At 27.0% G+C, this 12122-nt stretch overlaps 1 protein-coding gene across 3 annotated transcripts in view; it reads right to left on the reverse strand.

The window, feature by feature from the left end:
- Nucleotides 1-11416, reverse strand: part of LOC126843972 (uncharacterized) — a 27642-nt gene extending 16226 nt beyond the window's left edge. Inside the window, exons 1-10 of one of the 3 annotated variants that reach the window (XM_050581785.1) lie at nt 11339-11416; nt 8610-8673; nt 8479-8514; nt 8373-8402; nt 7396-7452; nt 7094-7123; nt 6992-7021; nt 6814-6861; nt 6435-6464; nt 5045-5137 (exon numbers count right to left, since the gene is read on the reverse strand). In XM_050581785.1, coding sequence (XP_050437742.1) covers nt 5045-5137; nt 6435-6464; nt 6814-6861; nt 6992-7021; nt 7094-7123; nt 7396-7452; nt 8373-8402; nt 8479-8514; nt 8610-8667 — 412 coding nt within the window. In that variant the 5' untranslated portion in view covers nt 8668-8673; nt 11339-11416. The remainder of the gene's footprint in view (nt 1-5044; nt 5138-6434; nt 6465-6813; nt 6862-6991; nt 7022-7093; nt 7124-7395; nt 7453-8372; nt 8403-8478; nt 8515-8609; nt 8674-11338) is intronic. The other 2 variants (XM_050581784.1, XM_050581783.1) reach the window with 2 other exon arrangements.
- Between the last annotated feature and the right edge of the window lie 706 nt (nt 11417-12122).

Genomic DNA, 12122 nt, shown 5'->3' on the forward strand with positions numbered 1-12122 from the left:
TTGCGTCATACTTTAAAAACTCTGTTACCATGTAGTTTAAATAAAATTTGTCAAATATTGTATATTATATTCATTTGAATTTTTTTTTTACATGTGTTTTCAAATTTAGTAATTCTAAATGTTTTTAAAAAGGGAAACTACAAATTAGAATTATTTTAGAATAAATGTGTTATCCTGAATACAACATCTGTATATATCAAAAAACATATATTTGACATATCTAAAACATTCGTTTGTATACTACCCTCCTAAAAAAAAAAATATTTAGTTGGTCTAACTTACATTTTGATTAATATAGTGATTTTGATTAATACACATACATTTCTAGGTGGAATAACTAAATTAATAGTTAGCTCAATTAAATTTTATTTGGAACTAATTTTGATTTAGTTATTACAACTAGTAATTTATTGAGTCCCTTTAATAAGCATACTTTTATTAGGATCAAGTTTCTAATACCTCAGTCCAACTAGAAAGGTATTGTGCCCTTAAAGTAACCATAGTTTTAGTTGGACCAACTTTGTATTTTTAGAGAGTAACTTAATCATCTTAGATTATAGGTTAAATATAATATTTCACATTTTGACTTATTGTGTTCGAAAATAATCAGGAATATTTGAAATGTCGGACAATAATTTTATGCAACACTATCCATAATTGTTTGTTGCAAACGAAAATGATTTATCTGGCCCACGTGTTTTTTAGGACCATAATATTATGTGCTGTATTTTCCAAATAACATTGCCATTTGCGTCATACTTTAAAAACTCTGTTTCTATATAGTTTAAATAACATTCGTTAAATAATGTATACTATATTCTTTAAATATTTTTTCGACACATAAGTTTCCAAATCTAGTAATTGTAAATGTTTAAAAAAAAGTGTCTTATACATAATGAAACATCTGTAAATATCAAAAATATATATTTGACATATCTTAACCATTGATTTGTACACCACCCTCCGACATAGAAAAAAAATATAGTTTGAACCACATTGGTTAAATAATGTTATTATATTCATTTTAAATGTTTTCGAAACATAAGTTTCTAAAATAACTAATTGTAAATTAGTCTAATAGGAATTAGTCCAGTCTTTAAAAAGGTTACACTGTACCGGGTGATTGGTTAACTATGGACCACTCAATATCTTAGAAGATATTAGACTTTTTAAACTTTTTTTTTTTTACTATTATAGTTATTAGGTGGGACAAATTTAATGTATTTTTCAAAATTTTGACACCATCCTTTATGCGTTAAAACCATATCAAGTTTAGATTTTTAAATGGTAACCCCCAATTTTTTTTTGATGATCGTGTTTATTTTTTTTAAATTTAATTTTAGGCGTAAAAACTAGCTAAATCAGACAAGTACTTTTAAAGTTATAGCTTAGTACAACAATATTATAATATTAGTTTTTATGAGATGCTTTTATAAGTTTTACAACTAAAGAAAAAAATCGTTTATCGCCAGATCTCACGTTTCACAAAATAAGATTGATTAACGATACGGCTGTAGATTAAAGTTAATAGTTGACGGTCGTCGGTCACAATGAAAACGAACTAATAATAAATCTATAATATTATATGGGTAATGTCTTCTTATCTGTTTTTTCTGTAGTATTCCTAGCGGCGCAGTGTACCTGTACGTATTGAATATTAGGCATTAGCTGCTGTTTTGTATAAACAAACAATATTATGAGCCCTAGTAAATAGTTTTTTTTTTAATTTCAACCATAGGTTACCGTGGTCTAATTACGGTCTTATATAGAGTATATACTGTGGTTCTACCAAAACGATTCGTTACTAGCGTAGATTAATATCAACACAGAACAAATTATTATAAAAATACGACTACTTAATACTTGAAAATTAATCAAAAAGTTAATTATTTTAATTTTTCAATTATTATGATTATTTAGCGTCTTGGTCTTAATAAATGTAACTTTTACTGGTGTCTTAACTAGTCAAATTATTAATTCTGTTAGTGAAAATATTTTTAAAAAAACTTTAATAAATAACATTGTAATAATACTGTAAAATAAAAGTTTTAACTAAAATATCATCAAGCATAATTCAAATTACTTTATTTATTTTAAATAACATATTATTATTATAAGAACCTTTAATTTTGATATTTGATGTGCATACATTTTATAAGTAAGGTTTTAGGTTTTATAGACTTGTCACTTGAGCAAAACTCCATCTCGGCATTCACATTGATTATGGATATTTAATATCAATGTTATTATTTAAAACACAATAAATGTTGACAAGTTCATAGATCTAGTAAGTTATGATACTATATTATTATAATATACTATGAAATTAAGACGTACAAATCGCATGAATAAACAAAATGTGTCAAATTAACCAAAACAAATAATTGCTAAATGCTGGAAAAATATACACAAGGTATTGATAACAAATTAAACATACCTACTATTTTACAAAATAAATGTAAAAGTGTGTAGTGGTGGTATATTTTTCAGTCGATATAGCGGTTATCATTATTATTTACTATCGGTGAATTATTTACCTAAAGTAAATAGTGTTTGGTAAGGTTATGATTTTGAAACGCTACTATAGCTATTGTCAAAGTTAATTGTCAATAAATAATAACAGAGAGCAGTCAAGTGTCACCTTAATATGTTAGCGTCTCCAAGATATTTAATTTATTTTTTACGCTCCCTTTAGTTTTATAACTGTGTAGCTCGTTAACTACTCAATCTATTTACCTAGTTTTTACGCCTAAAATTAAATTAAAAAAAATAAACATGATCATCAAAAAAAAATTGGGGGTTACCATTTAAAAATCCAAAGTTGATATGGTTTTAACGCATAAGGGATGGTGTTAAAATTTTGAAATATATATAAAATTTGTCCCAACTAATTACTATAAAAGTATTAAAAAAAAAAATTAAAAAAGTCTAATATCTTCTAAGATATTGAGTGGTCCATAGTTAACCAATCACCCGATATATAGACAAAAGAAGCCCACATCTTTGTAAAACGAATAGTATCTCTGATCCACATCGAAGCTAAAACATTTTTCTGGATTTTTGTATAAAAGCCTTCAAAATTGGTAAAATTAAATGTTAAAAGCGAAAAAAACGCTTCAATGCAAATCAGGAGTTAGTATTTTCAAGACAGTACAGACCAAACCAAGCACAGTGTAAGCTAGCAAACTTAAAAAGTGTTAAATTGAGGTGCTGTATTTACAATAATTTAATTTTAGTTGTATGTATGTACGTTGTACAATATCGTCAATAACAATATTTTTCATCGGCCTATCTTCGTCAATATAAGTAGCGGCCCACCGGGAAAATCCCGGTGTCCAGGTGGGCCTATCCGCCCCTGGTTAAACGTCGCATGACAATACTTGATTCTTCAACTAACTCTCTTGGCTCCGTTAATGATTGGCGGTGGTTAATATTGGTATGGGAGAGCCATAACTAAGGTATTAAAGTGTGTTATTTAAATTATCGATTCATAAATAGTGTTGACTTTGTCTTGGTGAATTCATATAGTAGACTTAATAGTGTGTTTAAAACAGTGGAAATAATATTAGAGGAAAAATAACATTAAAAAAGATAAAATAAATAAACATTAGACAAACAAAACGGCAAAACTCAAATAAATCTTTTATTATATTTATCATGTTATTATATTATTACTTCTATGAAGTATATTGAATTATTTGACAACTTTGATATTCGCGTGGCACGCAAAAAAATATTTAAATATAATAACAGAAGTACTTTGTAGTTTATGTGTTATTTATTAAAAAAAGTATAGAAATTATTAATTACCATAACTCATGATTTATGGTTTTCCCTACATCCGAATGGTCTTCGTTGTTTACACGATGTATATATTTTCCTTGGTATGCGTATGATTTTATGCCATCACTTCCATGACCAATGACACAAGTATCGTCGGGTAAAACCATAGCAGTTTTTGTGTATGATGTTGGAAATTTTGTACTCATGAACAACCCTATGATTCGACATGTGAAGACAAAATCAATACCGTGGTAGTCTGGGTCTAAAAAAAAGGTTTAAAGGTTAGCCAAATTTAGCTTGCTGCACTGACAATAAAATACATAGTTGGATAAATTAAAATTAAGGCTAATCTTATATCCTCACCCAAGAGAAAAAGTGTATTGAGTCACCAAATGTAAATTTTACAGGAGAGAGAAAAATAAAATAATTTATTAATAAATTAATATTTACTAACTTCTTCTTCCTAAACTTATCAACCCCACACACTTCCTTATCACCCATCTGTATTACGTGGCCAGCCCTAAAACTTTTTCCAAAATTAAAGCAATTGTCACCGTTTTACTCTTACTAGTCCTCAGTCCTTTCTCTTCAAGCGTTTTTCACTAATCTTCATGTCTCTCAGCTAATTCTTCCGGACTTTCCCCCACTAACACTACGTCATCCACTAACATCATACACCAAGGCACCTCCCCCTGTATATCTTTCGTAACCTCGTCCATTACTCAAAAGAACAAGTAAGGACTCAACTCTAAACTTTAATGCACACTAACTCTTACACTAAAATCTTCCATTTCTCCACACACACTTTTCACTGTTGTACTTGCCCCTTCATACATTTCCTCTATGACTTTCACTTACACCCTTGGCAATCATTTTTTCCTTTACTTCCACCTCTAAATATCTAATTAATAAATAACTAACTAACTAGTTAAAGTCAATAAACTTATAAGGACTCTTAAGTGTACAAACGTCATATAAGGCAGTGAATTGAGGAAAATACCGGAAAATGAAATTTTCTTAACTAAATACCCTTTTGCTCTAAGGTACGGATATTAACCTAATAAAAAACTGTAACGGTGGAATAAAAGTTAAATAACCTGTTGAACTAAGTTTATAGGTTATTTAACTAGAAAATTAGTCGGACGATTTATTTGTGTAGTTATTTCAATTATAAAAGTAATGTGTTAACTGTAAAGTTTGTTGGTCTGAATATGTATTTTTTCCATGTAACTACTATTTGTTTTAATAGTTTATTATTTACTCATCATAATATCGATTATTAACAAAGCTAAAGAGGGTTTTAACAGATCTCTTCGTTGTTCTCCAAGACCAAACACACTAATTTGATCACTAGCTGAAAAAATCAATAAAAGTGTTAAACAAATTATAAATAATTTTGTAAAGTGTTTTTATTATGGCAATTTTGTAACCTCAGTAAACAAGGTAAAATTTCAAAATTACAAATTACATTATTCGATAAACACACATTAAACAAACACACAAATCGTTAAAATATGTTTTTCTTGGAATTATACGTTTACATGGTGTCTGATTAAAAAAAAAATTATTCGAAAAATCTACCCAGTTTTTCAACCCAAATAATATTTTATTCGACTAGTATGTTATTTAAATATAACAACTGTAAAATGACAAACTCTAAATGGTAATCCAAAGTAGAAACTTAAATGAATAGTAGTTGAATCAATGTCAAATACTTTTTGTGATATTTTATTATGGTAAAAAGATGTGCGGCAACTACAATTATTGGCATAATTTTTCACTGACAATTTAAATGCTAGTAGAAATAAATATCGCACACAAATTTCGACTGTGAATACAAGCTGATATTAGTTTTTATTAAAAAACAAAAAAAATCAAAAAATCTTGTTGTTTAATATTTGTATGGTAGATATAAATGGAAGTTAATTAAATGTATATTTGTGTTAGTTGTATTTTAAACGAATATATTTTTGGTACATATATGTGTTATGATTTAGATTAAAAATGATTTCATAATAAAAAAAATAACAAATTGTTTTTATAAAGCCATTTCTTTTGTATCCATTGGGTGTAATTATTTTATTATTGACCTTAAAATATTACTCAAAGCATAATACAAAAAATGGATTGAAAACGTAAAAAATATACTGAAACTACAGAAAACTTTTTTTACGTTTCATTGAATATGAATTACGACGTGTTTGGCATTATATGTATCAATAAATAAATAAGTTGTATGATTGAAGATTAAGTTAAAAAAAATATTATTTAAATGAACAAATCTAAAACGTTTATGTGCAAAAAAATTTGATGAACAAATCATTTTTACACGTTGTGTTCAGGGTAGCGGTTTTTGAAGTTAAAACGTGTAACGTTATAAGTTTAAATGTTTAACGAAAGTATCATTTTTTTGCGTTCAGTTGGAGGTAAAGTAAAACGTTAAATTACAAGCGTTTAAACGAACGTATAGTTGTTGAACAAATATTTGTATTATGTTATGTTTGGTTTACTATCAACTTGTAAACTGATCGTTTTCATTTTAACAGTTTGTTCTTATTACGTTACGGAAACCTGGATTGACTTAAGATAGATTTCGAATAACCATCTAAATATTAAGCGCTTTTTACGACTGTCGAATAAAGCGTAATTACCTTCATGTGTAGCCTGCTCGTTAGTATAGCCTTTAACAAAAACATAAAAATATGCAATAAATAATTGTACGGTTATGGAAAATAAGTATTTTATTATATCTATGTATAACAGTAACTTTATAAATTAAGATTACATTGGCCAATTAATGAATTTAATTGTTTATTTATGAAAGATGCTTCGACACAATTTTGTTGAAAATTACAAGTAACATGGATATTATATTTTGGCTGGGGTCATTCCAAAATTTGTTTAATGACACTAAGTGAAACATATTTAGTTTATGACTATGATTTCAAACCGAATATTTTTAAGCACAATTGAACTTTAACTTTCAGTTTTGTTACGTGTTTGTGAAATTATGTTGAATTTTATAATTACCTGAGTCTTGTAATACTCCTTGTTGCAATTGAATCTCTAATGCGTGCTCTAAAATTTAAAATAAAATGCATTTTTATATTTGTGTATTGTTATGGAAAAATTAATATGCATATGATTTTTCTCATAAATTGAAAACTAATGTAAAAGCCGCGTGTAATGTATTATTAATATGAATTACGAATAATAGGGTCGCCATCAATATTTTGTTCTGAAATTAAAAGGAAAACATTTTATACTTGTAAACAACTAACAACTATATGGAAATATTTTCAATTATTACCAGGTATTGCAAACATAAAAGTCAATTCCTCTGAAATTATGATTACAAAAATGTATTTAAAATGATATTTGACTTAACTTCATGTTCAATTATAAATTTAAAAGAGGAAGTCAAGGTAGAAAATACATGTTTAAGAATAATAATGAAGTTACATTTACAAATAAATATTGAGTGATTTAAATTTAATACTTATATTACTCATAAAAATGTACTGATAAATTGTTTTTGCAATTATTGTATTATTTCTAAAACATTTCTTCTACTAGCATACTTAATCGGATTTGTTGTAAAATAATAGTTACTCATTGAGAATTCATTTCTTCGATAAGCAAAATGTTTTATTTTGTTTCGAATGGTGTCTGAAATAAACAAATAATTGATTGACTTAAAAAAAAAAAATGAAATTTTAATGCGACATTATATTATGTACAAAAATGTTCTGAATAGAAGTACATTTTGAGTTAAACGTGACACTTTTGACTAGTGATAAACCATGTAGGAATAATTTTATTACACAATTATTCTATAATATCTATTTTAGATTATTAATAATATTGTACAAACTGAATTAATATATAATCATATTGTTCGTGTAGGAGACCCTTTTAAGAAATATTCTCTACACAAGTTGCGTTATTTGATTAAGATGAGAAGATGAAAAATGGTGGGACACATATTAAGACATCCAGAAGAACTGTACAGCACAATACTAGAGGGCTTGATTGAAGGAAAAAGATCACCTGGGTGACCTCGCATTACATTTATTGGACAAATCAAGAAAGATGCAGGAATTGGAAGCTATAGGGTATTAAAAGAAATAGCGAGTGACCGTGAAGAATGGAGAAGAAGAGTTGCAAACCAACCTAAGGGTTGAAATACAATTTTTTTTTTAAGTATATGCATCTATATGCATCCAATGTAGACCCTACTGTAGCTAGTCTATATGTCCAAACCCACTTAAATACATTTTCAACATGGTTTAATAACTGCAAAATCAACATCAACGAGACCAAATCCATACACATGACTTTTTCTCTTCGACCTCAAAACTGTCCACAAATCTTTTACAATGGCAAAATCATACCACATCAAAACAAAGCAAAATATCTCGGCCTTATCCTTGACCATAAGTTGACTTGGGGACCCCATATTAAAGGAAAGTGAAAACAACTTAACAGTCGCTTACATATGATTAGACCACTATTTTTTTCGATTTAGATTGTAAATTTTCAAATAAACGCTATATAAAAAAAAAATGTTAAGTACTAAAATGTCTTACTTCTATCAATATGTTTGTAAATCAGTATGTCTGTAATAAATTATGTATAAAAAATATAAGTCTTAGAACTTAAAAAAGTATTTTGCAAACAAAAAAGTGTACTGACTTGTAGTGTCAAGAACCTTTCTATCGGCTGGATCATCTGTAAAAAAGTTGAAAATTATTTAATTTTGTTTAGTTTTTTTCAAACCTCAAACAAGTACCTTAAGTAGGTACTTGTAAAAATAAATTACATACCATCAGTTGCAAAAACATATATAAAGGAACAGATCATTAACACATAGAAAACTTTCATTTTGGTCTGCAAACAATAATGCAAATTAAAACATGTTATATTAGACAGAGGTATACTTATAATAAAATCTAAACATTTATTACAGAGTTGTCTATGTACATTTTTAACTCCATGTGGAATTATTTCTTTATTATTATATTTACTTATTTACATTGCTCTGGCGTTTAGTTTAAACTTCTGTTGTTGTAAACATGCAAGTACAAAATCATGGTTCTCTTATATTGATGCAAAGATTACGTAACCACAATATACGAAAAAGCTCGAAAAACAATTATTGACAAAATATGTATACTATTTTTCAAAGTTATTGTCGTTTCACGCGTTTCAGAGTAAGGTTAAATTGAATAGTTGTTTTCGATAGAAACTACACAGGCGTAGAGTCCTCTTAACTATGTCAAGGCGAATTTTGTATTTGGTAATTGGTTACATTAAACACGTTTTATGCATTCATTCTGGTAGCCTAAGAACTCGAAATTAAATGTACACAAAAGACAAATGGCTGTTAAGCTAACCGTGTTAGCATTATAAATTGTTTAAGTTACAAGAACTGTTGGATTTTACAAATACAAGTTTCCAAGTTTTACTATTATTATTATTTTTTTTTTTTTAAAACAAATGGTTTTTGACTGTATCATGTTTTATTGTTTGTCTTTTTGAACGTTTCAGTTTTCTTGCATGATAGTACCTCTTTGTTACAAATATTACGTCAAACACAAATTTTGTATTAATATCAATAAAAATACTTTTATTAAATAGTTTTTTACCTTACTATTTTTTAAGTACTTAAACAATATGAGTACCCAACAATTTCTGGTGATATTATTCAGTTAGTGCAAAACACTTGTTTAAAAAATACATGAGTTTTTTTGTGTTAAATGTGTAAACATCTTAGCGTTACTACGTCTGGAGGAGGAGCTAAAATAAATACCACATAAGTATAATATGGTATAAAACTAAAAAATTGCTGAAAGTCCTACACTAAAATACTAAAAAACAATTCACATCGATTCTAAATACAATAAAATATCATAACTTTATACGTATGTTATGTATTCTAGTTAACACATTTTTCATTACTGTGTTCAAATTTTCCGATCTCTTAATAAATTTAATTCCTCTTCATTCAATAATGTGTCGCAATTAAGAAAATAGTATCGTTATACATTTTCTATACACTCGAATTTTATGTAATAACATATAAGAATAATAAATGTTTAAACTAGGAAAAGTATAAACGATGGTATATAACCGCACAGTTCATCGCACTAAGTTGCCAATTTATTAGAAAAAAGTATTAGGGACCTAAATAAAAAAATTTAGAGCTAAGGTAGTTTTGCGGAACCGTAATGATAAAATCATTTTTTTGAGCCATTATTAAAAAAGCCAAGCTTGCTCAAAGACACCACTCTACAATATTATTTTACTAGAACTTAGATTTTTTGATAGCAACTTTTAAAACATATATTTTAACATATACATATCATTAACTTTTTAAATTAAGAATAATGTACTAAACATTTTGACTGGTCGATAACAAGTTTTGAATAACTATTTTTTAAGTACTTAAACAATACGATTTTACAAATACAAGTTTCCAAGTTTTACTATTATTATTATTTTTTTTTTTTTTAAAACAAATGGTTTTTGACTGTATCATGTTTTATTGTTTGTCTTTTTGAACGTTTCAGTTTTCTTGCATGATAGTACCTCTTTGTTACAAATATTACGTCAAACACAAATTTTGTATTAATATCAATAAAATACTTTTATTAAATAGTTTTTTACCTTACTATTTTTTAAGTACTTAAACAATATGAGTACCCAACAATTTCTGGTGATATTATTCAGTTAGTGCAAAACACTTGTTTAAAAAATACATGAGTTTTTTTGTGTTAAATGTGTAAACATCTTAGCGTTACTACGTCTGGAGGAGGAGCTAAAATAAATACCACATAAGTATAATATGGTATAAAACTAAAAAATTGCTGAAAGTCCTACACTACAATACTAAAAAACAATTCACATCGATTCTAAATACAATAAAATATCATAACTTTATACACCACTTGTATTAGGCCAGCAACATATAGTATTAAAAAATATTATAATATGTAGATGTCTATTTACAATATGTGTGGTGTGGATGGAAAAACATTTAACATAAACAAAACATCAAGAAAATACGAACCATTTTTTTTTTAAACGACTACGTTAAAAATTAGCATCAAAGCGTTTATAGCGTTTATTTGAAAGTGGTTTTACCACTTTTATTAAAAATAATTCCTGTAGACCTGTGATCTCTCCGTCCCTACTACTTTGATCCCATTGTGCCTCGACCCCACTGTACTGGCTTACTAGGATAAAATAACTTTCAAATAAACTCTTTGATACGTACTATTCTTACTATTCTATGCGTAGTTATAACCATAGTTTTGCATTATTCTAATAAAATATATTTAAATAATCATCTAGATAACAAATTATTCAAATAAAAGTTTTTTTTAAAAAAATGTATTCGAATAATTTAAAAAAATATCATTTAAATAGTATGCAAGCGTTTTTTTAAAGTAATTATATTTAAAATTATTATTCCGTAATATTTAATACATTTTACATTTAGAAAATATATAAAGCCAACAAATATAAGAAAATAATTTCGTATATTACTTACTAGCTGCTAAATACTGGCTGCTTCAATGGTTTTTACGACTGATCGAATGGCTTATATATTGCCGACCGAAACAATAAAAGATGCATTTTGCAGAATTGTTGATGCGAATTTGTTAACATAAGCAACATTTGTCATTTTTCGTTATAAATAACATATTTACATTACTCTGAAGCATAACACCAAGTAGAGTATAATGTTATATTTACTTAATATTGCAGTAGTTTGAGTAATAGTAAATACGGGGTCTCGGCGGAGGGCTATGTACACAATTTTAAACTTACAAAATAAATCGTGCAAACGATAACCGACGATAAACACGCAGTAATACAAGTATCAGATTCAATAGTTTTTTTTTAAACAAGTTAGAAAAGCTATTGTAATTTGAATATGATAAATTACATTGTATCCACTAAGATACGTACATTAAATTGATTAGGCGTGTTTAATGTTTTGTCAATATAAACATGTATATAATATCTTCTTAACTATTTCAGACAAAATATGAACAATTTGCTGCAAATTATAACTAATCAAAATTGATATTTTGCATATTAGCAAAATATACTTGAAATAAAACGATAACCTGGTTGGGCGTTTAAACTACTCTTAGTATCTAATAATAACGTAATTGTTAATAAATCCCAGCATAGAATTCAATTATTATTACTTTAACTCGAATACTGGTATTAATAAGTAAATTTGAAGGATCATTAAATATTCCAAAATTCCGGGTTTTTGGACTTAAACTTTAAATGCATAATTTTATACATTAATATACTAATCA

This window comes from Adelges cooleyi, unplaced genomic scaffold, assembly GCF_023614345.1.
Source record: "Adelges cooleyi isolate 19-005CV unplaced genomic scaffold, UGA_ACOO_1.1 ACOO_flye_CR_arks_rails_tigmint_CR_PRNA_580, whole genome shotgun sequence".
Classification (NCBI taxonomy): domain Eukaryota; kingdom Metazoa; phylum Arthropoda; class Insecta; order Hemiptera; family Adelgidae; genus Adelges; species Adelges cooleyi.